The sequence below is a fragment of the Oncorhynchus gorbuscha genome, linkage group LG05 (genome assembly GCF_021184085.1).
Source record: "Oncorhynchus gorbuscha isolate QuinsamMale2020 ecotype Even-year linkage group LG05, OgorEven_v1.0, whole genome shotgun sequence".
Taxonomy (NCBI): domain Eukaryota; kingdom Metazoa; phylum Chordata; class Actinopteri; order Salmoniformes; family Salmonidae; genus Oncorhynchus; species Oncorhynchus gorbuscha.
The window spans coordinates 29150275-29177447 of NC_060177.1; the positions used below are offsets into that span (position 1 = coordinate 29150275).

At 41.3% G+C, this 27173-nt stretch overlaps 1 protein-coding gene across 6 annotated transcripts; it reads right to left on the reverse strand.

Moving 5' to 3' along the window:
• Positions 1–619: 619 nt before the first annotated feature.
• On the reverse strand, positions 620–26980 carry LOC124035795 (CTD small phosphatase-like protein 2-B). Of its 6 annotated transcripts, none has more exons than XM_046349533.1 (15): positions 26477–26979; positions 24468–24558; positions 23968–24041; positions 16942–17129; positions 13788–13926; positions 13482–13646; positions 12981–13214; positions 12778–12871; positions 7543–7654; positions 7127–7213; positions 6858–6920; positions 6662–6741; positions 6314–6440; positions 3683–3778; positions 620–3429 (listed from the first exon to the last, which is right to left on the reverse strand). In XM_046349533.1, exons 4-15 carry the CDS (start codon positions 17104–17106, stop codon positions 3364–3366), a joined length of 1428 nt encoding a protein of 475 aa, XP_046205489.1. In that variant the 5' UTR covers positions 17107–17129; positions 23968–24041; positions 24468–24558; positions 26477–26979; the 3' UTR covers positions 620–3363. The 6 variants fall into 6 exon arrangements, with proteins under 6 accessions (XP_046205489.1, XP_046205488.1, XP_046205490.1 ...); XM_046349532.1 differs by having other exon boundaries at positions 24468–24574; XM_046349534.1 differs by lacking the exon at positions 24468–24558 and having other exon boundaries at positions 26492–26979.
• Between the last annotated feature and the right edge of the window lie 193 nt (positions 26981–27173).

Below are 27173 nucleotides of genomic sequence, written 5' to 3' on the forward strand. Positions count from 1 at the left end.
TAGAGGTTTTAAGTAAGCTATTTAGTCTGGTGTTTGATATAGGCTCAAATAGGATAAGGGACTATATGTTCAAGAGTGGCTAGTTTCTCAGTGTTTTAATAGCTGGAAACCAGTAGGCCTGCCTACCCGCACCCCCCCCCAAAAAAAACATCTTCCTTTCTCAGTAAAATGAATGGAGAATCTATAGCCCTCTAACTCAACACAGCCAGTTCCACTGCATTTTTTCCATTGTTACCCCCTAATCTGGGACTGATTTAGACCAGGAACACCAGATGCAATTAATTATCAGGTAGAACAGAAAAACAGCAGGCTCCAGACCACATAGGGTAAGAGTTGAATACCCATCCCTAGAGTAGGGTTTCCCCAAACTCAGTCCTGGGGTCCAACTGGGTGCACGTTTTGTTTTTGCCCTCACGCCACACAGCTGATTTAAAGAACTCATCAAGCTTTGATGATTTTAATCAGCTGTGTAGTGCTAGTGCCAAAACCAAAACTTCCACCCAGGGGACCCCAAGGACAGAGTTTGGGAAACCCTGGTCTAGAGATAGTCAAGTGAAAATAAACTACCAAGAGTTACAATACCATGTTCAATAGGAAAGAAAAACAACATGCTGGATGGTTTAACTTTAAAACTTTGTTCAATACTTCAATGCAATTGGGTATGTACATTTTACAACATGGTTAGCAAAGATGTAATTTTAAGCATTTAAAAATACATTTTAAATACACCTTAATGGAAATTGAAAAAGGTTCATTAACACAGTTGCTCTTTTCTGCAGAAAAAGTGCCAAGATTAAAATTTAATTCAGGACTTCCCCACAAAACAAGATTCTGTACATACATGCTAGGTTTCTAACAGTTCAGTGACACTGCCCTAACTAAACATACACAGATATTTGTAAGAAAAACACTCCATCTGATGTGAAGTTAAATCTTAATGAATACATTTAAAAAGTAGAGGACATGCCTTTTGAAATAAAAAAATACAAAAAGATTTTCCTTTAAGGATTTTCTTTTAACGCAAAGCTGCATGTATTGTACAATATCCATTGTACAATAAAAAAAAAACGGGTATAATTCACATAAAAATGAACTAGATGTACATGTCAAATAGCCCACCCATAAACAATTACAAAGTAAGCTCTCCCTTGATAGAAGTGCCAGGCCCCCTTTAAGGAGCAGGTTGATCCTCCTAGGGGCCATGTCAGGCTTATGGGGCCAACTCTCAACCAACCGCTAAAGTGGGTATGGATAGGGCTGCATATTTGAAAATGCTATAGAATAGGGTGTCCATTGTTTGTTTGTTTGTGTATATATATATATATATATTAGAATGGTGAAAAATGTTTACGCAATGTGCACCGTTCAAAGCAGCAAAAATCAAAGAAATTGATAGATCCTTTGGATCATGGACTTTTGATTAGTTAATCTCCCCCCATTTTGGGATCAAGTGTGGGAAAAAATACATTCATAGTCTGGAAATATTTAGTGTCGGCAAAAAACTAAAAACTATGCGCCCTGTAGTGTAACTAGTCTGTCAGTTCAGTTTTATAGGGCGATGATTTCCAGAAAGGCAATGAGAGAACAGGCTAAAAGGACTGGTATGGGTTTTAACCCTCAGTCCTTCAGATGTTTGGCAAAATGACATGCATGATTAGCTGGGATAGGGCACAGTTGGATTCACCTAACAACTTTGTTCGCATGGCACAATTAAATTTAGAACAAGAACAGAGCAAATGGACCAGAATTTCCTTTCCGATTTGAGTGTTTTGATATTAGAGGCTTGATTGTCTCCGACTTATAAAACACTTCCAAAGAGAGAGAGAAAAAAAGACGACATGGGTGGTGATGTTTGATCATGTTAGGAAGGAGGTTTGTATGGCACCATATACATGACCAGCTAATGTACAAGTCCATAATATCAACAAAAGGGCCAAATGGACATGGTACGGTAACCGTTTTAGGTGTCATTTTTTCCTTACAGTTTGTCATCAATAAAGTGTCTATGATCTGGTTAGGCCGCATGAAATAACAAGTACTAGGTACAATATCTGACAATGTATCATGGTATATTTCTCTACAACTCTCCCAAGTCTGGGCAGAAACATCCAGACATAACGCTGCTTCTTCCTACTGCATTTAAAAAGGCTTTAAAGCCATATAATAAAACAAATTCCTAAAACAAACAAAACTACTAGGCAGGTTGGGTTTATACCACAGTGACGAGGATTGCTGTTTATATGCTGGTGGTGCTACACATTGGGCTGTTTCAGGACCCAGCCATCCATCCATCTGCCCCCAGTAACAGACAGGGGTGAAATCTACATTAGTTATAATTCAATACTAGACATTTATCCATAAAAATAACCTTGGTTGAGTAAAAATACATTGAAATATACAAATGACAAATAAAAACGTTACTATAAAAGAAAAATGTCAGTAACACATCACTTGAGAAGCGGGGAACATTTAGTCAAACGAACTGTCTGTCCCTTGATGCTAATTTCTTGAAAGTGATACTAATTGATTAGTTATTGGCAAAGTGTCCTATTAATTAAAGCCAACTATTGTTTAAACAGAAGTACAAATTATACAGGAAGCTGTGAATTTGTTTAATTTGATTTGACATAGCATGGGGATATCCTACCATCAATGTTATTTTCCAATCAACAGCCTTGGAGAACACCTACATAAAACATAGGCAGAAAAAAGCAAATGCAACATTGTGAAATGGGGTAAAATAACACATTGCGTTTACAACAAGTGTCTACAAAACAAAGAAATTCAGCTAGAGGAATGCATAATGAGATCCTATAGGCTACTGGTAAAAATGTTGTAAAAACCCCAAGCTGGAAAGAAAAGATAAGCTATGTACCCACACACAAAAACACACACACTTTACTGGCCATTCCGGTTCAAATTCGTCTGTAGCCAAAGAGTGTCACTGTCAACAGTCCCATGAAAGCACCAAAGGGAGCAAGTATAATCCTCTTCTCTGTCAGCTAACACATTCAGTCCAGACAGACAGCACCTTGGCCCCTCCGAGAAGAAGCAGGGAGAAAGAAACTGCTCCTGATAAAAAGCCAGTCAAAAGGAGGAGCCTTCTTGATCTTGCCCACAGTAATGTGATTTAAACGTGTGGCTTTGTAAATGATTTTTAACCAGATGTTGCTTCAAAAATGTGACTTTGCATTGTCGTTATCGATGGGGGGGGGGGGGGGGGGAACCTATGGTGGGTAAAAAGAGAGAAAAAGTGAAACCTTATACAGTAATGGCAATGTTGTAATCCAAAGAGGGCTTTTTACATGTCTGTGTTGGTTTATTCAATCATTCATCATCTCTTCCGTCCATCTATTCCAGGGATCAGTCTGGGGGAAGAAGCTCGTGCAGACGAAACCGTTCTCGAACATGTGGCCTCACATCCTCATTCTGGAGCACAGGAGACAGACTATATTAATACCACAGTGATATGAACCTAAACCGATGATTTAAAGAGATGATTTCTCTGTAGTGGCGAAGAACATTTCATTTCGTAAAAGACTTTGGGTTACTAAAAATGAATATTGGGGGCATCGCAAAGCACATGTCAATGACAGCTCAAGCATGTATGACTTACAAATAAACAAATTATTACTAGACAAGCATTAGTAAAACACGTTTAAAAAATGTAGTTTGTATGTACCAGCTCAACAAGCTTCTCCAAGAACGGGACAAGCTTCAGGAGTTCATTGTCATTTTTGTCCATGAACCAGCTCTCAATGGGAATCCCATTGGAAAGCTGTAGGGATATAGGAAGGTATATTCTGTATTGTACAACAGCATATATCAATTCTCTGAATATCATTTAAAATGCAAAAAAAATAAAAAAATAGGCTTAATTTTGCTGTGCTAGGTTGGGTTACAGATTAGAGGTCGGCCGATTAGGATTTTCAATTTTTTTTTTTTTTTTTTTTCACCTTTATTTAACCAGGTAGGCTAGTTGAGAACAAGTTCTCATTTGCAACTGCGACCTGGCCAAGATAAAGCATAGCAGTGTGAACAGACAACACAGAGTTACACATGGAATAAACCATTAACAAGTCAATAACACAGTAGAAAAAATGGGCAGTCTATATACAATGTGTGCAAAAGGCATGAGGAGGTAGGCGAATAATAGAATTTTGCAGATTAACACTGGAGTGATAAATGATCAGATGGTCATGTACAGGTAGAGATATTGGTGTGCAAAAGAGCAGAAAAGTAAATAAATAAAAACAGTATAAAAACAGTATGGGAATGAGGTAGGTGAAAATGGGTGGGCTATTTTCCTATAGACTATGTACAGCTGCAGCGATCGGTTAGCTGATGTTTGAAGTTGGTGAGGGAGATAAAAGTCTCCAACTTCAGCGATTATTGCAATTCGTTCCAGTCACAGGCAGCAGAGTACTGGAACGAAAGGCGGCCAAATGAGGTGTTGGCTTTAGGGATGATCAGTGAGATACACCTGCTGGAGCGCGTGCTACGGATGGGTGTTGCCATCGTGACCAGTGAACTGAGATAAGGCGGAGCTTTACCTAGCATGGACTTGTAGATGACCTGGAGCCAGTGGGTCTGGCGACGAATATGTAGTGAGGGCCAGCAGACTAGAGCATACAAGTCGCAGTGGTGGGTGATATAAGGTGCTTTAGTGACAAAACGGATGGCACTGTGATAGACTGCATCCAGTTTGCTGAGTAGAGTGTTGGAAGCCATTTTGTAGATGACATCGCCGAAGTCGAGGATCGGTAGGATAGTCAGTTTTACTAGGGTAAGCTTGGCAGCGTGAGTGAAGGAGGCTTTGTTGCGGAATAGAAAGCCGACTCTTATGCCATTATGCCATGCCATTTAGCAGAAGCTTTTATCCAAAGCGACTTACAGTCATGTGTGCATACATTCTACGTATGGGTGGTCCCGGGGATCGAACCCACTACCCTGGCGTTACAAGCGCCATGCTCTACCAACTGAGCTACAGAAGGACCACACTCTTGATTTGATTTTCGATTGGAGATGTTTGATGTGAGTCTGGAAGGAGAGTTTGCAGTCTAGCCAGACACCTAGGTACTTATAGATGTCCACATATTCAAGGTCGGCCGATTTTTATTTATTTATTTGTAATAATGACAATTACAACAATACTGAATGAACACTTATTTTAACTTAATATAATACACCAATAAAATCAATTTAGCCCCAAGTAAATAATGAAACATGTTCAATTTGGTTTAAATAATGCAAAAACAAAGTGTTGGAGAAGAAAGTAAAAGTGCAATATGTGCTATGTAAGAAAGCTAATGTTTCAGTTCCTTGCTCAGAACATATGAAAGCTGGTGGTTCCTTTTAACATGAGTCTTCAATATTCCCAGGTAAGAAGTTTTAGGTTATAGTTATTATAGGACTATTTCCCTCTATACCATTTGTATTTAATTAACCTTTGACTATTGGATGTTCTTATAGGCACTTTAGTATTGCCAGTGTAACAGTATAGCTTCCGTCCCTCTCCTCGCTCCTCCCTGGGCTCAAACCAGCAACACAACGACATCAGCCACAATCGAAGCAGCGTTACCCATGCAGAGCAAGGGGAACAACTACTAGAAGGCTCAGAGCGAGGGATGTATGAAACGCTATTAGCACGCGCTAACTAGCTAGCCATTTCATTTCGGTTACACCAGTCTCATCTCGGGAGTTGATAGGCTTGAAGTCATAAACAGCGCAATGCTTGACGCACAACGAAGACCTGCTGGCAAAACGCACGAAAGTGCTGTTTGAATGAATGTTTACGCGCCTGCTTCTGCGATCACCGCTCAGTCAGATACTTAGATACTTGTATGCTCAGTCACATTATACGCAACGCAGGACACGCTAGATAATATCTAGTAATATCCTCAACCATGTGTAGTTAACTAGTGATTAATGTTTTTTTTATAAGATAAGTTTAATGCTAACTAGCAACTTACCTTGGCTTACTGCATTCGTTGCACTCCACTCCTTGTGGAGTGCAACGAGAGAGAGGCAGGTCGTTATTGCGTTGGACTAGTTAACTAAGGCAACAAGATTGGATCCCCCGAGCTAACAAGGTGAAAATCTGTCGTTCTGCCCCTGAACGAGGCAGTTAACCCACCGTTCCTAGGCCGTCATTGAAAGTAAGAATGTGTTCTTAACTGACTCGCCTAGTAATATAAAAAGGTTAAAAAATATATAAAATACATATAAAAATTCAAAATCGACCCCCAAAAATACAGCTCTAATTAATCGGCCAACCTATATTACAGATGTCACTTGTTGCTGAAAGGCTCACCTGATATGCAAAGGCTTGTGGTGAATTGTCAATAATGACGGTCTTGGACAGGTCTCTTCCAAGGATGTTCAGGTCCTTGATGTAGTTCCCTTGTACGCAGACACAATGCTCACGAAATAACCTGTGTCTAGGGATAGTGGAGAGGAAAATAAATAAAAGTCTAAAAGTCTGTTTGAATATTTCAGTCAAAACAACAATGTTGACAACTGAACATCACATGCAGGCAGAACACTATACATGCATGTCAAAGCTACGGCTTGGTATTCTATTACAAAAACACGGCTGATACTTCCAATGCATCTAAATGAAGGGGTAGAAAGAAACATGAGAAATAAACATTTAACTTACCTAACCAACTGTTTCTTAGGATCCAAGATGTTGAGCAACTTGTCTGCATAAACCTTCTTTGAGGCAGTGAAGAGAATGATCTAACAAGGGGAAGACAACCGAATAATTTTCTCATTTCAGAGTAGCTTAAAGCAAGTAACTGCACTCTTTCCATATACTGTTACAATTAAATAAGAGAAAAGGAAGCCCACTTTACCTCATAGATTTGAGACATGCACTCCAGGAACTCTCGGAAGAACGGCCTTAAACGCACATACACCTGCAGACAAGCAAAGTATCAGTTATTTGTACAAAGTATTCAGAGGCCCCCGTTTCTCCTAGAAACTGATTCTGCATCTCCAACTTTCACCTGTGGCTGTCTACAATGGCACAGCTTTAGCACCCTCTGGTGGAAAAGTAATATGCTTAATTATGTCCCATTTAAAACAGAAACGCCTCAATGTCAGACCAAGGACTTCTGTATACCTGGTAAATGACATCTTGAAACAGGACCGGGAAGGTTAGTGCTGCATCGTCCAGCTCATTCAAGCTACAGTGCACCAATGTCTCATCCTGGTAGGAATCACAAAAATAGTTGTAAGTTGCAAACCACCACAACAATACCCGTTAAGTGGAAGTACCATTTACAGTAAAAATAAATATATGTTTGACCCGAAAAATGTGGTCGGAGGCTCCATACGGAAGGTGTGACAATTGCAGAGCCTCCGGAGGCTGTATTAACAAACTCACTTCCTTCACAACAGCTTACTCAACAGCCCGGATCTGCTCCGGGAAGCGCAAGAAGTATGAATGCGCTGACATCTGCAGAGGCCGTATCACTGTAAAATATGCACGGCCAATGCAGATGACGGATTGAAGTGCACCATGTTATCATCACTCACCAGGTCGAGAACCAGGGAGAACTCTGGCGTACTGCGGGTCTTCAGTGGGAGGGCAGGCTTCCTGGTCAGCTGTTCCTCAGTCAGTGGAGGTACATGCTTGATGAAGAAATACCTGGACCAATCCAAACCAAACCGTTCAAAAAAGGTAAATACAGGACTTAATGAAATCACACAACAACAAAAAATAAACGACACTGAACAAAAATATAAACGCAACATGTAGTGTTGGTCCCATGTTTCATGAGCTGAAATAAAAGATCCCAGAAAAGTTCCATGAGCACAAAAAGCTTAATACTCAAGTTGAGCACACATTTGTTTACATCCCTGTTAGTGAGCATGTCTCTGCCAAGATAATCCATCCACCTGACAGGTGTGGCATATCAAGAAGCTGATTAAACAGCATGATCATTACACAGGTGCACCTTGTGCTGAAAAAAAACAAGCAACTAAAATGTGCAGTTGCCACAACAATGTCACACATGTCTCAAGTTAAGGAATCGTGCAGTTGGCATGCTGACTGCAGGTACAGTTGAAGTCGGAAGTTTACATACACCTTAGCCAAATACATTTACACAGTTTCACAATTCCTGACATTTAATCAAAGTAAAAATTACCTGTTTTAGGTCAGTTAGGATCACCACTTTATTTTAAGAATGTGAAAGGTCATAATAATAGTAGAGCGATTTATTTCAGCTTTCATTTCTTTCATCACATTCTCGGGAGGTCAGAAGTTTACATACACTCAATTAGTATTTGGTAACATTGCCTTTAAATTGTTTAATTTAGGTCAAACGTTTTGGGTAGCCTTCCACAAGCTCCCACAATAAGTTGGTTGAATTTTGACCCATTTCTCCTGACAGAGCCGGTGTAATGGAGTCAGGTTTGTCAGGTCCTCCTTGATCGCAGACGCCTTTTCAGTTCTGCCCTCAAATTTCTATAGGATTGAGGTCAGGGCTTTGATGGCCACTCCAATACCTTGACTTTGTTTTCTTTAAGCCATCTTGCCACAACTTTGAAAGTATGCTTGGGGTCATTATCCATTTGGAAGAACCATTTGCGACCAAGCTTTAACTTCCTGACTGATGTCTTGAGATGTTGCCTCAATATATTCACTTAATTGTCCTCCCTCATGATGCCATCTATTTTGTGAAGTGCAACAGTCCCTCCTACAGAAAAGCACCACAACATGATGCTGCCAACCCCGTGCTTCACGGTTGGGATGGTGTTTTTCAGCTTGCAAGCCTCCCCTTTTTCCTCCAAACATAACGTCATTATGGCCAAAGTTATATTTTTGTTTCATCAGACGAGAGGACAATTCGCCAAAAAGTACGATCTTTGTCCCCATGTGCAGTTGCAAACCGTAGTCTAGCTTTTTCATGGCGGTTTTGGAGCACTGGCATCTTCCTTGCTGAGCAGCCTTTCAGGTTGTCGATATAGGACTCGTTTTACTGTGGATATAGATACTTTTGTTTCCTCCAGCATCACCACAAGGTCCTTTGCTGTTGTCCTGGGATTGATTTGCACTTTTCGCACCATAGTACGTTCACCTTTAGGAGACAGAACACGTCTCCTTCCTGAGCAGTATGACGGCTGCGCGGTCCCATGGTGTTTATACTGGCGTACTGTTGTTTGTACAGTTGAACGTGGTATCTTCAGGTGTTTGGAAATTGCTCCCAAGGATGAACCAGACTTGTGGAGATCTACAAAAATAAATTCTGAGGTCTTTGATGATTTATTTTGATTTTGCCGTGATGTCATGCAAAGTGGCACTGAGTTTGAAGGTAAACCTTGAAATACATCCACAGGTACACCCCCAATTGACTCAAATGACGTCAATTAGCCTATCAGAAGCTTCCAAAGCCATGACATAATTCCAGAAAATTTTCCAAGCTGTTTAAGAACAAATTCTTATTTACAATGACAGCCAATCCAGGACAACTCTGGGGCAATTGTGCGCTGCCCACTGGGACTCCCATCACGGCCGGATGTAATACAGCCTGCACATATGGTGACTTTTTCCACTTCGTTACATTACAGCCTTCTAAAATGGATTACATTTACATAAGTATTCAGACCCATTGCTCAGAACTTTGTTGAAGCACCGTCGGCCTTCACGCTACAAGCTTCACACACACCCCGTACTTGGGGAGTTTCTCACATTCTTCTCTGCAGATCCGATCGAGGATTGGATGGTTGGATGGGGAGAGTCACTGCACAACTATTTTCAGGTCTCTCCAGAGATGTTCGATCGGGTTCAAGTCCGGGCTCTGGCTGGGCCACTCAAGGATATCCCGAAGCCACTCCTGTGTTGTCTTGGCTGTATGCCTAGGGTCGTTGTCCTGTTGGAAGGTGAACCTTCGCCCCAGTCAGAGGTCCTGAGCAGGTTTTCATCAAAGAGCTCTGCACATTGCTCTGTTCACCTTTCCCTCAATACTGACTAGTCTCCCAGTCTCTGCCGGTGAAAAACATCCCCACAGCATGATAATAATAATATATGCCATTTAGCAGACGCTTTTATCCAAAGCGACTTACAGTCATGTTGCCACCACCATGCTACAGCGTAGGGATGATGCCAGGTTTCCTCCAGACGTGACACTTGGCAATCAGGCCAAAGAGCTCAATCTTGGTTTCATCAGAGCAGAGAACTTTGTTTCTAATGGTCTGAAAATCCTTTAGATGCCGTTTGGCAAACTCCAAGCGGGCTGTCATGTGTCTTTTACTGAAGAGTGGCTTATGTCTGGCTACTCTACCATAAAGGCCTGATTTCTGTAGTGCTGCAGAGATTGGAGAACCTTCCAGAAGGACAACCCATCTCCACAGAGGAAGTCTGTCAGAGTGACCATGGGTTCTTGGTCACCTCCCTGACCAAGGCCCTTCTCCACAGATTGCTCAGTTTGGCAGGGCGGCCAGCTCTAGGAAGAGTCTTGGTGGTTCCAAACTTCTTCCATTTAAGAATGATGGAGGCCACTGTGTTCTTGGGGACCTTCAATGCTGTATACATTTTTTGCTACCTTTCCCCAGGTCTGTGTCTCAACACAATCTTGTCTCGGAGCTCTACAGACAATTCCTTCAACCTCATGGCTTGGGATTTGCTCAGACATACTGTGGGACCTTACATAGACAGGTGTGGGCCTTTCCAAATCATGTCCAACCAATTGAATTTACCACCAGAGCATTCCAATCGAGTCGTAGAAACAACAAGGATGTTAAATGCAAACAGGATGCAAGAGAGTGGAGGTCGAGCGATTAAATCAGAATCGGCGATTAATTAGGGCCGATTTCAAGTTAACTGCCTCGTTCAGGGGCAGAAAGACAGATTTTCACCTTGTCGGCTCGGGGGGTCCAATCTTGCAACCCTAGTTAACTAATCCAACGCAATAACGACCTGCCTCTCTCTCGTTGCACTCGACAAGGAGACGGACTGCCTGTTACGCAAATGCAGTAAGCCAAGGTAAGTTGCTAGCTAGCATTAAACTTATCTTATAAAAAAACAATAATCACTAGTTAACTACACGTGGTTGATAATATTACTAGATATTATCTAGCGTGTCCTGTGTTGCATATAATCTGACTGAGCATACAACATCTAAGCATCTAAGTATCTAAGTATCTGACTGAGATGTGGTAGGCAGAAGCAGGCGGGTAAACATTCATTCAAACAGCACTTTCATGCGTTTTGCCAGCAGCTCTTCGTTGTGCGTCAAGCATTGCGCTGTTTATGACTTTAAACCTATCAACTCCCGAGATGAGGCTGGTGTGACCGAAGTGAAATGGCTGGCTAGTAGGCGCGCGCTAATAGCGTTTCAAACTTCACTCGCTCTGAGCCTTGGGGTGGTTGTTACCCTGGCTCTGCATGGGTAACGCTGCTTCGATGTGGTGGCTGTTGTCGTTGTGTTGCTGGTTCAAGCCCAGGGAGGAGCGAGGAGAGTGACGGAAGCTATACTGTTACACTGGCAATACTAAAGTGCCTATAAGAACATCCAATAGTCAAAGGTTAATGAAATACAAATGGTATAGAGGGAAATAGTCCTATAATAACTACAACCTAAAACTTCTTACCTGGAAGACTCATGTTAAAAGGGACCACCAGCTTTCATATGTTCTCATGTTCTGAGCAAGGAACTGAAACGTTAGCTTTCTTACATAGCACATATTGCACTTTTACGTTCTTCTCCAACACTTTGTTTTTGCATTATTTAAACCAAATTGAACATGTTTCATTATCTACTTGGGGCTAAATTGATTTTATTGATGTATTATATTAAGTTAAAATAAGTGTTAATTCAGTATTGTTGTAATTATTACAAATACATTTTTTTAAATAAAATAAATAAATAAATATATAAATATATATAAAACAGTTTTTTTCCCCCTAAAACCGTCCGATTAATCGGTATCTGCTTTTTTTTTTAGGTCCTCCAATAAATCGGTATCGGCGTTGAAAAATCATAGTCGGTCGACCTCTACAAGAGAGCACAATTTTCAGTCTCATAGTAAAAGGTCTGAATACTTATATAAATAAGCTGTTTTATTATTTGTAAATACATTTGCAGAAATATCTAAACATGTTTTCACTTTGTCATTATGAATTATTGTATGTAGATTAATTGATTTGTTAGGTAATCCATTTTAGAATGCTGTAATGTAACAAAATGTGGAAAAATGGAAGGGGTCTGAATGCATTCCGAATGCACTGTAGATACAGTGACAAGATCCTGAGGCTCATTGTCATGCCATTCAGCCGCTGCCACCACCTCATGTTTGAGCATAATTCACAACCCAGTTCTTACATGGCCTGCATACTCACCAATTGAGCATGTTTGGGATGCTCTGGATTGACATTTATGACAGCATGTTCCAGTTCCCGCCAATATCCAGAAACTTTGTGGTAGTGGGACCACCGGCCACTATCAACAGCCTGATCAACTCTCGGCAAAGTACATGCATCTCGAGACAAATAGTGGTCACACCCTAATAACTGTGACTAACAGTTGCATGTCCGTATTCCTAGTCATGTGAAATCCGTAGATTATGGCCTAATGAATTGATTTCAATTGACTGATTTCCTTATATGAACTGTAACGCTTCGAATTTGTTGCAGGTTGAGTTAATATTTTTGTTCAGTACATTTTCCTTTTTTATATTCACATGATCAAAATGAATTCTAAGTATTCATATTTTGGCCTTAACTAAGGCTGGAATATTTTGCGTAAGAGGGAGCAGATTGGTACTTACGGGTCAAAGACCTCCCAGTCCTCCTCGTATGTCCCCTCTGCAGGGGCTGTGGGCTGTGCATCCACATAGCCTCCCACTGGAGGGGCGTCTGGGGCTGAGAGGATAGGAGGGAGGAGACCAAGAGAAATGGGCAGGAGAGAGAAGTGAGCATGATCCTTGTCCATTATGACATGGACACCAAGAAGACATTTATCTCCAGCTACCTGTGAGAGGAGGCATGTCTGTGACGACCTCCTCTTCCTCGATGGGTACTTCTGGAGAGTGTGGGGGCCGCAGGGGGGGCAGCATGTTGCTGGAGTAAAGGGGCATAGTCGTACACACTTCCTCGGTGGTGGTGCCAGTGCAGGTGGGGGTCTCCTCCACAGTCTCCATGTCGAGCTGCTTGACAATCTCCTCAGCCTCCAACGCCTGGTCTGGGGAGTCCGAACCTGACGTGGCTGAAAATTACATTAGATTACTATATTTATACTACTTATTACCGTAGTTCTGCAGGGAAGTTAGACTTGACCACAATATAAAAAATACAATAACATAAATGAGCATCATACAAGGTTGAATGAAGACCGAGGTAATATAGTAGGCCATTTACCAGCGCAGTGACTAGAGACAAACATGGAACAATGTGGGCCAATCTAACATATTTTAAGTCAAGTTTCTGCAGAGTAATTGGCACTCTTCGACCTAGCATCATTTTGGTGTATTACCATTTTTATTTGCTGGTGAGAAGAAGTTGAAGACTGGAGAGAAGATGGTTCCCAGGAGAGTGGTTCTAGGCGGACTGGTCAAAGTCTCTGCCGCCTCTTCCAGCTTCCCATTGGGCTTCACAGGCTTACTACTCGTGTCATGGTTCGTGTCATGGTTTGTCGCTTCTGTGGTTTAGGGTGAGGAGCAGGTAAGAACAACATGATATGTCGCTTTATCAAGGGATGCAAACTCCTGTAAAAAGGCTTGTTGGCGTACAAGGTATGATTACTGAACAGAATAACATTTCACTCTTTTTCCAAACTCACCCCCGTTGACTGAATTTCTCCTGCTGACCCTGGAGATGGTCCTCCTGGGGGCATCGCCACCTTGTGGTGTGGAAGAGATCAGGTTGTCGTCTACGTCGCAGTTGAGCCGCGTCTTCTTTGCTGGGTTCTCCTGCTCTACCTGAAGTAGAAACACAACTCTCATATCAGAACTGATGGGAGGAGTATAACTTTAGAATAAAACCACATTTTAAAAAAATCTTAAAGTATTCAACATTTTGAATCTTCCCACTAGCAGATGGCCAAAGGAATTCTGACTCATATCTGGTTGGATGTACAATGGACTTGTAGTATGCCAAGTAACAATGGTCCAAGACAAAGAAACCATATGCCTTCCCAGAGGGATTTTTTCTCTCCTGAAATATTGTTTCAGCCAACCCTAGCTACTTACTTGGGCTGCATGATTAATCAAATTCAGATAGAAATTGCGATATTGATGTGCAATATCCATATCACAAGAGGCTGCGATTCTCTACGTTCTTTCACACTAGACTACGGTACCGTCGCCAATAAGATTCCCTAGACTCCATTCACTCTCTACATGCACAGAGGATGCTGACCAATCACAAGCGGGCTCTCGCTCCCTGCAAGTCATGCTGGCTAATCATAAGCATCCCACAGAGCACACAGTTAGATGCTGGTGAGGAGAGAAAGGGCTTTACCCCAGAAACATGAGTGCTGCTAATGCTAACGAGAACAGCGATTTGGTGCCAAAGGGGTCATCTTCAGTGGCCTGGCAGTATTCCAGCAACAGGCAAACCGTTGTCAACCAAATGCATGTGTTGTGCAAAAAGTGCCTCAAGAGTTGTAGCGACAATACAACAAATGCATTCAATCATTCGAAGAACCATCCCCTACTTCACAACGATTGCATGGTGAAAAAAAAAAAAACGCCGGACAGCAACAAAGCCCCTCAGCCACAGCTAGTCACATACGTTAAAACAGGAATTAACGAGGGTAACACCCTACGAAAAAACATCCCGCAGGACACATAGAAATCACCCAGCCAAAGAAAGGATTCACATTTAGTCAGCAAAGCTGTCTATTAAATTTTTTATTTTTTATTTAAAAAGAGGATAAACAATCTGGACAGGAAACAAGATTCCATCTCTCAAGTCACCATCCAAACGCTGTACAGCAAAATTAAGGGATCATTTGAAACAGAGCTTACATGATTATTACGTGACTACAACAACATAGGCCTGTCTTTGGTCTATTACAACATAGGGATAGAAATTGCCAGGGACCTCACAATGTGATATTATCACTTGACTTTGGTGTCGATACGTATGCATTGCGATTCGACACTGATTTTTATTGTTATTCAATGTGCCAAACATATTGCTGCCCATATGTATGTATGCTGCAGAGGGATAAGAGAGCCATGAGAAAACGAGTTGAACAGTCAAGGAAATAAGTGATGAAAAACTACAATTATTTAAAAAAAGATATCGAACGAGCTGTGAAGGGAAAATGCTGGAGTTTGTGCAAGTACAGCCAACTAGAGCAAAAATAATATTGTAATAGTCAAAACAATTCAATATAGCGTTACAAATAACCCAATATGTAATTATCCCCCCATCACTAATAATAACAACCAAGCCCTACATTAGTTTGACAGTATGCTACATTTTATTGATAAGGAGTTTCAACTGAAAGGTCTGTGCTTGCAAACATCATAGGCTACTTCCCCAGAGATAACAAGAAAAAAAACATAGCTCTGGGGTTAAGAGAAGCTTTAGCTGCTTGGGGCCTGAACGAGGAGCATTAAGTGTGCATAACGATCACGGTGTACACATGGGCAAGGCCATCGCGTTGAATGACTGGACCAGACTGCACGTTGTAAATTGGTAGGTTACATGTTTTTAAATGAACTTTGACTTATAATGATGTTTCAGCCTACTAATACATAAATACAGGATATAATCTTCCTATTCCATCTGCAACCTATGGCTGGCTGAATAAATAATGAACTTCGCTTAAAATAAATTAACTTGAAGAAATCCATGGTAAAATAGAAACTCATGTTATTCATTGGTTAAATGAACAACATGCTATACACTTATAGCACACTATATTTCAAGGATCATCAACTAGATTCAGCCGCGGGACAATTTTCTCTTCAGTGGATGGTCAGGGGGCAAGAACATACTTACAAATAACTTGTAGGCTGCAAATTGACCACAATAAGCTCCAAAAATATATAATATGACTAAAACATAATTCCAACCTGTTCACATTTGTATGCCTTCACATCTCTCCATGCGTGGGAATACTTGAGAAAATATTTCCTAAATTAAAACCTCTTGGAGCAGATTTCCTGGTGTTTTTACAGTCTATTATGTCCAACAATGGGGGCAAGGGGGCTCAGAAAACAAATGAAACCACCTGCAAGCCAAATCTGACCCGCCAGTTGGGGAACCCTGCTATAGTTTGATGATCATGTTAAATTAGGTTTGTTAATATGTATGTGCTGTAATCCTATCACCATATGTATAACAATATTGGAAAATATTAGCTTAATTTGGTTTTGTATTCATTTAGCACAGTATGTATTAACTCATGATCTCATTTTAGAAATGATGTTTTCTACCCAGACGTGTTTTAAACATGTCTGATGGAATTAGCAAGTTTTCACCCATGTGTTAGAAAATCGCAAGTTTAATATCCCAAAAAAATGGCAATTATTTTTTTCTCCCCCCAATCATACAGCCCCACTACCCACTATCCTTCTGCAATCTCTAGAGCCACCGCTAAAATTAGAACACTGCTGGAGTTCTAAGACAAGCTGCATTCCACCATGCATTTCTAGGGAAACATGACACTGGGGGTACTGAAACAGACTTTACTTCTTACATCTGGACTAAATAAAGGTCTAGGGGGTGTGTGTGTGGGGTGCAAAAAGGTGCTGCGAACATAACACATTGCTAAGATGTTAAACTAAGGACTGCATGTAACTTTAGTGATCAAACAGCTGTGGAATGTTTGAGGGGGGAATGTTACCATCCCGAGATGGCACCCTATTCACTATCTAGTGCCCTACTTTTGACCAAGACTCACAGGGCACTGGTCAAAAGTAGTGTACTATATAAGGAATAGGATGCCATTTCGGAGACATAACAGAGAGACGGCTCACCTTGACAGCATTTCCTCTGATTAATTTCTTAATGGTGGACAGCAGACCTCTCCCGCCACCTGTCGGCGTGCACTCCACTTCTGAATGCCTCCGCTTGGTTCGGGATGGGCGGGGCGCATGGGCAGGGCTCGACTGCTGAGATGCCTTCCGCATTCTCAGCATCATTGTTTTAAGAGCCACATGTAAGACTGGAGGACAGATAGGGCAAAGGGGACAAATGGGGGGAAGATTGGGTGGGAAGAGAGAGAAAGAGGGGGGGGGGGACATTAGTGTAAGACCTGATTCCCCCCCGCTTCATGGGTTCACATAACATACAGCCTAACAGCTAAAGACGTGGACAAGCTGGTGATTTGAAAACCCTTAGTGAACAAAAAACACCAGCAGAAAAAGTGCTGCTGCTAACATCTGCTTGCATTCAAGACACCATTTCCTTTGCATCACAGTACATCATTGCTGACTCAGTGAGCCAAAGACCCCGTCAACTGAGTACGCAAGACTATTTCAGTGAATGTGTTTATCTGACAACTGACGGGACAAATTGATCAAAAAGTATGAGGACATTAGAGATAAGATGGACCTATGGGTTTCATTAACGAAAAAAAAAAAATGCACAAGGAAAGTGATTTACTGTAAGTAAACACAACTCTCTTCTCTCAAGGAGCACAACCCCCCCACCCGTACTTAATCTTACATGCTGACCGAACCAGCTCTGCGCCTGCACATGTTGATTTTGAACTATTCCCACCTGACAGGTTCAATATCAAAACCAACTACAGTGGGGCAAAAAAGTTTAGTCAGCCACCAATTGTGCAAGTTCTCCCACTTAAAAAGATGAGGCCTGTAATTTTCATCAAAAGTACACGTCAACCATGACAGACAAAATGAGAAGGAAAAAAATCCAGAAAATCACATTGTAGGAGTTAATGAATTTATTTGCAAATTATAGTGGAAGATTTCTGGCTCTCACAGACCTGTAACTTCTTCTTTAAGAGGCTCCTCTGTCCTCCACTCGTTACCTGTATTAACCTCTTAGTCCGCCCCATCCCGGATCCGGGATCGTGACTACAACCTCAAGCTCATTACCATAATGCAAAATTAGCGATTTCTGAAAATTGCAAATTAAATGAAATAAATATGCCTATCCTCAAGCTTATCATTTTCTTAACAATCCTGTCGTCTCAGATTTTCAAAATATGCTTTAGAACCAGAGAAAATCAATAATTTGTGTAAGAGTGGTGATAGCTAGCTTAGCATTTAGCGTTAGCATTTAGCACGCAACATTCACAAAAACCAGCAAAGGGATCAAATAAAATAATTTACCTTTGAAGAACTTCAGATGTTTCAATGAGGAGACTCAGTTACATAGCAGATGTCCAGTTTTTCCTGAAAGATGCTTGTGTAGGACACAACGTTCCGTTTTGTTACTATGCATTTGGCTACCGAAACTAACCGAAAATTCAGTCACCTAAACGTCAAACTTTTTTCCGAATTAACTCCATAATATCGACTGAAACATGGAAAACGTTGTTTGAATCAATCCTCAAGGTGTTTTGTCATATATCTCTTCATTGAAATCCCTTCCCTGGAAGCGTGCATTCTTCTCTGATTCGGATGGAAAAATACTGGTACCTGACTTTTGCGCACCAATTTCCACGCAGACACCGTGCGGGACACTTGGTAATTGTAGGCTCTTATGGTCAATCTTCCAATGATATGCCTACAAATACGTCACAATGCTGCAGACACCTGGGGGAAACGATAGGAAGTGTCCGTTCATTCCTGTCGCATTCACAGCCATATAAGGAGATCATGGAAAACGTGCCTCCAGAAATCCTGTTGATTTCCTGGTCACTCAAACATCTTGGTTTTGCCTGTAGATTCTGTTCTATGGCACTCACAGTGAAAATCTTTACAGTTCTGGAAACGTCAGTGTCTTCTTTCCAAAACTATCAATTCCAAGCATAGTCGAGCATCTTTTCGTGACAAAATATTGCGCTTAAAACGGGCATGTCTTTTTATCCAAAAATGAAATACTGCCCCTAGAGTATTAACAGGTTAATGGCACCTGTTTGAACTTGTTTTCAGTATAAAAGACAACTGTCCACAACCTCAAAATAGTCACACTCCAAACTCCACTATGGCCAAGACCAAAGAGCTGTCAAAGGACACCAGAAACAAAATTGTAGAACTGCACCAGGCTGGGAAGACTGAATCTGCAATAGGTAAGCAGCTTGGTTTGAAGAAATCAACTGTGGGAGCAATTCTTAGGAAATGGAAGACATACAAGACCACTGATAATCTCCCTCGATCTGGGGCTCCACGCAAGATCTCACCCCATGGGGTCAAAATGATCACAAGAACGGGGAGCAAAAATCCCAGAACCACACGGGGGGACCTAGTGAATGACCTGCAGAGAGCTGGGACCAAAGTAACAAAGCCTACCATCAGTAACACACTACGCCACCCGGGACTCAAATCCTGCTGTGCCAGACGTGTCCCCCTGCTTAAGACAGTACATGTCCAGGCCCGTCTGAAGTTGCTAGAGAGCATTTGGATGATCCAGAAGAAGATTGGGAGAATGTCATATGGTCAGATGAAACCAAAATAAAACTTTTTGGTAAAAACTCAACTCGTCGTGTTTGGAGGACAAAGAATGCTGAGTTGCATCCAAAGAACACCATACCTACTGTGAAGCATGGGGGTGGAAACGTCATGCTTTGGGGCTGTTTTTCTGCAAAGGGACCAGGACGACTGATCCGTAAAGGAAAGAATGAATGGGGCCATGTATCGTGAGATTTTGAGTGAAAACCTCCTTCCATCAGCAAGGGCATTGAAGATGAAACGTGGCTGGGTCTTTCAGCATGACAATGATCCCAAAAACACCGCCCGGGCAACAAAGGAGTGGCTTCGTAAGAAGCATTTCAAGATCCTGGAGTGGCCTAGCCAGTCTCCAGATCTCAACCCAATAGAAAATCTTTGTTGCTCAGCAACAGCCCCAAAACATCACTGCTCTAGAGGAGATCTGCATGGAGGAATGGGCCAAAATACCAGCAACAGTGTGTGCAAACCTTGTGAAGACTTACAGAAAATGTTTGACCTCTGTCATTGCCAACGAAGGGTATATAACAAAGTATTGAGATAAACTTTTGTTATTGACCAAATACTTACTTTCCAACCATTTGCAAATAAATTAATTTAAAAAATCCTACAATGTGATTTTCTGATTTCTTTTCTCATTTCGTCTGTCATAGTTGAAGTGTACCTATGATGAAAATTACAGGCCTCTCTCAACTTTTTAAGTGGGAGAACTTGCACATTTGGTGGCTGACTAAATACTTTTTTGCCCCACTGTATATTAAATTTGGGGACAGGTCGAAACATGCATGGACATTTGGCTAGCGTATCGTCCTGGGCGATAAACAGTGGGTTATTTTACCTGAAATGTTCATGGTCTTTTTTTTGCTGGATCTTTGTAGAATTTCAACCATTGTGAGTAATAATCATAGTTTCTCTCTTTTTCCACAGGTAAAAAAGGGGAAACCACATTAATTTGTTTTCTTTGATTCATCACTCCTCGTTTATTTCGCTGTGGATTTTATATGGCAACTTTAAGGCGCATTACTACAACAGAGTGGAGTGTGGACCTCATTCTTCTTTCAAAAATCACCCACATGGGTTAGAATGCTCCTAAACACCAACGAGGAGATGGGAAAGGCGGTACTTGCATCTTCACGCATCTAAAATTGAACCAGGTTCTATTTTCGCACTTGGCAACAGACACCCATTGACGCGCAAGCTCTTGAGGAAATTATAAAGTGCATTTTGCAAAGCAAGTTTTGGTCAGCATCCTACATTACATAACTGGCTGAAAATGTGTTCAGACATGTCCAGGACCTATCAGGCACCATGCCAGACAGTGGACACACAGCTCTCTCTATCCACCACTCCCATTGCACTGCAGAGAAACCCACTGCTTCACTACATCTGCATTACATTACCACGGGGCCTGGCCTAAACAGTGAACACACTTTCTCAACAGATCCTAATATAACTAAGTCCATTTACTTCTCAGATAAACCTTGAGGAATGTGAACACAACATCCCTTTTTTCAGTCACTAATGTAAAGTTTCCATCCCTTGTCAAAACATGTGATGGACAATTTTTTATTTCACTACCCACATTAAATTAGCAGTTGATTACAGGGCAGGATTTCGGGAAACGTATGTGCCTTCAACAATATTTACATAGACACAAGACAAGTAGCCAGACTTATTCAATACAAGTCACAGGAAGGATTATTTCCAAATGAACACTAGTCTTCACCGTGACGAAGCAACAGCTGTTATGTTGAACTAGCATAACAGGGATGTTATGTGGTACTATTGATGTAATATGACAGCATTAGTCTCCTTGTAATGACTGCAAGCCCCACGGGCACAGGGGTGCCAGTGTGAGCAATGCAATGCAGAGGTTAGCTACTTCAAATCCAGAGACTAAAAAAATGTTACGCCTAGATAATAATATAGCCAGTAAATAAGATTATTTACGAATGAAGGAACGACCTAGCTCTCGGTTAGGCTAAGCCAGGCATCAAACAAGGCCCATGGACAGAATCCAGCCGGCGCACTGATTTGGGGTGTCAATTCATTTTGGCCCGCTTTCCATACCGCCCGTGATGCACTGCACTACAAGTCACAGGAAGCACTGCCAACACGATGCACACCAAACCGCAGTGCATTGCCACACACACACAAAAATGCTGTATCATATCACTAAATGGCAGTGACCGAATCCACCGGACCAAAAGTTTAAAGGTGTGGTAGGCCATGTCAAATGTCAGTTCCAACTGATCGTTGCGGTAGCCTACAGAAAACTATCTTTGTTGGCATTTATTTAAGCGTAAGAACGAATAACCAAAATGCCAAACATTTCAATAAAACACCATGCAAAGGAGAAATGTAGGCCTACGACAGCATTTGAGCAGTAGGCTAGGCTACAACTAACTAGTTATGTTTTTGTTATTTGGAGTTAAATCACATCTGCAAGCATAGTAGCAAAGGCTGGACAAATATGATTTAATATGTTAAAATGCTATAAAGCATCCTATGAACATAAGTGGTTTTTATAAAGAGCCCTATTTTTTGAGAGAGAAAAAATGGCCAGTTTGGGCCACGGTTGTAGGCACGGTTTTTGTAAAAACAAACTATAAGCTGTGTTTTTTTTTTCTTCCAATATGGCCCATGTGCTGATTGAGTTTGATACCCCTGGGCTAAACCATACAAAGAGCAAGCAAATCTTCCAATGCAGCAGAAACGTCATGCCTCAATTGTGCCAACAGAACTCAGCATGGATGCAAGAGCCAATGAAGACGAATCACACATACAGTTCCTCCAGTCATAGCATGCCTATTTTTTACCATCTCAAAGCATGACTCATTCACAGCTTCCAACAACCCAAGGCTGCAGCCGGTAGCGCCAGAAACACTGTACTGGGAGAAGAGGATTTCCTTATTTCTCTTTCTTTCTAAGAACAAAGGAAATCTATGGATATATAATACACACATCAAGTAAGGTTGTGGATAAAGCTATATTTGAAAAAAGTATAGTAGACTATCCATTTTCACTGCCCCCAGATTTCTGAAATTACAACCAGCTGTTACATATGCTACAAAGAAAACAACCTCTATAGTAGCTAGATGCTAGCTACTCACACATACACACCATTATACTAGAGTGCTTTTTAAAAACAAACGTAAAAAAATAATTTGAAGATGTGTGAGAACCATTGAAATTGCCACATGCACTCAAAGCGGCGTGACTGTGCAGTAAGTTGTTAAAGACGTAAACGGGTATTACCTCATTTTATCACGGCTCAGTTTACCCTAATGTAGGGTTATTCAACTAAATTCTTACGGGGCCTAATTTGTAGCATATCTCAGATGACCAGCAACAAATTCTGTCCCATTTTCAATTTCTTCACCTGTCTACTTTTGTTATTTTTGTTGTTGTTGGTATATGTCAGATGACTAGTTTTTGCAGAGCAGTCTCTCTCCATACCGCATCAGTAGAGAATGGGTGCGTTAATGAAAAAGCACCACCTCTGTAGGGACTAACTTTACAACATTTTATGAGTTTGCTTTCAGTTCATCTAAAAACTCCAACGTCACAGGAGTGATTTGTACTAATGGCTGAATATAGTTGCGCAGTGAAGGGAAAATTGACGGTTTTGATGGAGCTAAATCAGGAGAAAATAACATTTTGAAATCTGTTTTACCAATCATGTCAATGGCTATTTCATCCCTCCCCTGTAGTCCCAAAATTAGTCAATTCAATTGATTGAAGATGTCACAAAAACAAAACATGATACGAGCTCAAGCATTTTCACTAGATATTTGTTGGCTTTCTTGTGGAGGCAATCACAGAGAAAAGCAACCATCTCCTCCCAAAGATCACAATGCTCTCGAGCGCATTACCCTTTCTTAGCCATCGAACATCATTGCGTAAAAATAGATCATGATGCTCAGCAGACAACAAAACAAGCAATGTTGCAGGCTAGGATGTTGATCGGATAAAGTTAATGGTCGTTTTTTAACTCACAGCCGTGGTGAATGAGCCGATAGGCGGGCAGAAAGACCCTGTACCCCTGTTATCAGCGCTGATTGGCTGTAACTGGTATGTTAGGTGATATTAATTGACAGCACTTAATGGGCAGGACTACAGGAAAACATTTCCATTGGAGAATATTGAACGAGGGCTCCTTTTGGTACTAAAAATCAAATTTTTGCTGGAAATAGTTTGCTTTTTTTATATGAATGTTCAGAAATGTATCAAAGGGCCATTCTAAATTGATATACAGCCAGTTAAATAGCCCTGCCCTAGAGTATGATCGAATTAATAATTTACCAAGGAATGCATGAAAAGTTCAGTTAAATTGTTTGCATCAAGACCAATCTAGAGTTGATCTCATTTCCAAACTGAGTATTAATATTCAGTTTGGATTAACCACCAACACCCCATGTTACTCACCAATATGATGCGTTCAAAATGTGAGCTTGCGTAATGTAGTAACACATTGTCCACATCAAGGAAGGTACCGCAACCTAAAATAATAAAATATGGCAACTTCAATATTTTAATTTAGTATGACACAAACTCCGATGCACAATTGAAGTTGTGTAGCACTTATTTTCTCAATGCCAGAAATGCATATAGATTTAGAGCACCCCAAGAAAACATTCCCAAATTACAAACTGTTAAACCAATTGTTATATTATAATGTTGATCAAACTCAACTTTTAGAGGTCTCCAAATAAACTAACTTCAGAAAGAAAATACCACAACGCCCCACGGTCAGCGTCACATGATGAATGTAAAACTTTGTAAAAAGTGGGATTAGTGAGAGGGAATAAACTGGGCATTTACTCAATTTGCAGGTCACATTTCATCCCTGAGAACTTCCACAGCCATCAACAATGTAAGGACTATTTCAGTAAGAAGTTGCTTCTCAAAGTGGATGGTGCACCTACCATCAATGTGGCTTTAAAGCATCTCAAAACAGGCAGCAGCACCAGCCGAGCATGAGCATCATCATGGGCTTCAGTTAGCATGGAAGTCAAGCTGGTAAGTGAAAGAGCTATGCTAACGTTAGCTATCTTAAAACAGATTTAGCTCACATCATCTAAATAACACTGAAAACTAACATGCTTTAGTTTAGTTCACGCAAGTATGTTGACACAAATAAATATTTCCACATATAATTGATTAAATTACATTTCCTATATAAAGATTGTAATTGTGTCAATATTTTAGAAAGTGTGTTTTCCATATTAAAGAGGAAGTGCCACAAACAGCTCACCATATACAGTATGCTACAAGGAAATGTTCCTCCACCGTGAACAGTAGACTACAGGCAACATGTTCCTCCACCTTGTACAGTAGGCTACAGGCAACATGTTCCTCCACCGTGTACAGTAGGCTACAGGCAACATGTTCCTCCACCGTGTACAGTAGGCTACAGACAGACAATATGTTCCTCCACCGTGTGAATCATAGAAATTATAATCTTGCCTTAGGGGCTTTCCTTATATGCAGGGAGCATAAATTGTAAACAAAGATATTTTAGTGTTAAAACCCATGTATATTTAAGCAGTAAGGCACGAGGGGTGTAGTAATGTCCAATATACCATAACCATGGGCTGTTCTTAAGCACGATGCAACACAGAGCCTGGATACAGCCCTAGTGGTATATTGGCCATATACCACGAGGTGCTTTATTGCTAGTATTGCCCTGAATGCCGATTGGCTGAAAACTGTGGTTTTTCATACTGTTTACCACAGGTATGACAATACATTTATTTTTACTGGTCTAATTGCTACCTGGACTTTAATTGGGGGCTCTAGAAAGAGTACCCATAGTGACTGCAGCAGCCCATTCATTCGCTCTCACTAGTAATCGTTTGGTGGTGGCGGTGCATCGTTCCATAACAAGTGGAAGGTATGGTTAGATGAGGGGATGGTCGATCAACATGGGTGGCATGGGTGGCAAGTGGGAACACCACGCACACTTCATTGAAATAGCTAGTTAGCTAACTAGACAGTCTTCTGGCAAGTTAATCGAATTGTCACTGTTCAAAATGTTACTGACTCCTTCGTGTAATGGGTCAAAACTGGTTACAATTCAAAAGAAAACATGTTAAGCTTTCGCATTTGTTCCACAGCTAACCTAACCAACTTTTTCTATGTCTATGGACGGACAGCCCTATGCAGGCTTGTATGCACAAAGTGGGCGGGAAATTAAAGCTTGCTACGGACCACTCGTGTCCAGGTAGAAGGCCTTAAAAGCAGGACGCCAATAGTAACTAACTAGCTAAACATCACAGGAGTCCGCTACTAGCAAGTAACAAACATCGTTCGAAAACAGCGCGCGATGTTAGTTCACGTTAGCTAGCCGTGGCGGCTACCCCGCTAGCTAGCAAAAAACACAGCACCTAGATAACTAGCTACTGTACCTGCCATTTCTCACTGTCTGTTTTCAACTGAGAAATGTTAGCGGTTTAGCTATGCAATTAGCTGTTAGAACATCTAGCTAACGAAATTAAACTTAGGTTGTGAGAGTCTGGACAAGCAATATTTAGCCCCTTCTGTCCAAAGGCACATTTGACTAGCTCAACTAACATTAGCTAAACTTAATTAGCTAGCACTACTACTACCTAAACTTTGCTAGCTGATTAGTTAGCTACCTAGCTTGGCAACATGGATCTAGTCAATTAGCTGTCTTAGGCAATAGTTAGCCAAGACTGTTGTAAATGTAGAAGAAATCAAACCAACATTTACAAAAACATTCAATAATTTTCCGCTGCGAAATGGTTACATGTTATCAAACCAGGAGGCCGAGATTGTTGCAAGACGTAGGGTCAAATTGGCTGACTAGCTACTGTAGATAGTTTTTGTCCATGCCTTGGGGGCGAGAAAGGAAAATATTTATTTGTACGTCATTGACACATGCTGAAAGACGCTTGAAATAATCCCTACTTACTTTACAGTACTTCACCTTATCTAGAAAGCGAGTCGACTGATCAAGCACTGCTGGCTGCCACGGTGCGGACAGCAGCTGCTTCTTCTTTTTCTTCTTATTTCCTCTCTGCTTTACTGTTTTTATGAACGGTCTAGTAGCTGATACTGCGATGTGCTCCCAGACGCCATTTCCCGCCTCCTCACCCACACTCTCTCGATGGCAGATACCCGGATGACAGAGGACCGCTTGAGCCAGAGGCGTCAATGAGGTGGTTCGTTTATCTGGCCCGGGTTATCCCGGTGAGAGGAATTTATTCGGGTGAAGTGATTGCATTCATTGTGGAACCGGACTGCTTCCGGGCGTGAGCCAGGTGCCCCGCTCTGGCGGACAGCGAGTCGGCTCAAAACAAAAGTAACGTAAATTAACTAAGTCGAGTTTTGTGTTTTCACATTCAACAGTGATTGCTTTGGATAAAAACCCTTTACCTGCCTTCCCAATGAAAACTAGAAAAGAGATATGTTTGTGGACGATGCACCATGCTGACATGACCAAACGGCGCAGATTACTATTTGATTTGAGAAGGGCGCTCCACCCTTCCGCTTTCGCCCTATGATGTGCCGGGGCATTGCCCGGTTCAACCCGGGCCAGCGTAATATCTCTTTTTCCTTTGCTTGTGCACATGAACTCACACCCCTTTTATTTGAAAAATAGTCCAGAG

Bases quoted from the DNA above. Each gene is read 5' to 3' on its own strand.
- LOC124035795 (XM_046349535.1), bottom strand. From the start codon at position 17,106: ATGATGCTGAGAATGCGGAAGGCATCTCAGCAGTCGAGCCCTGCCCAT. The intron at 13,215-13,481 runs GTAATACACCAA...TGTAATTTTCAG, and splicing joins CTCACCAGCAAATAAAAATG to CCACGTCAGGTTCGGACTCC. The intron at 3,779-6,313 runs GTGAGCCTTTCA...ATATCCCTACAG, and splicing joins CACAAGCCTTTGCATATCAG to CTTTCCAATGGGATTCCCAT.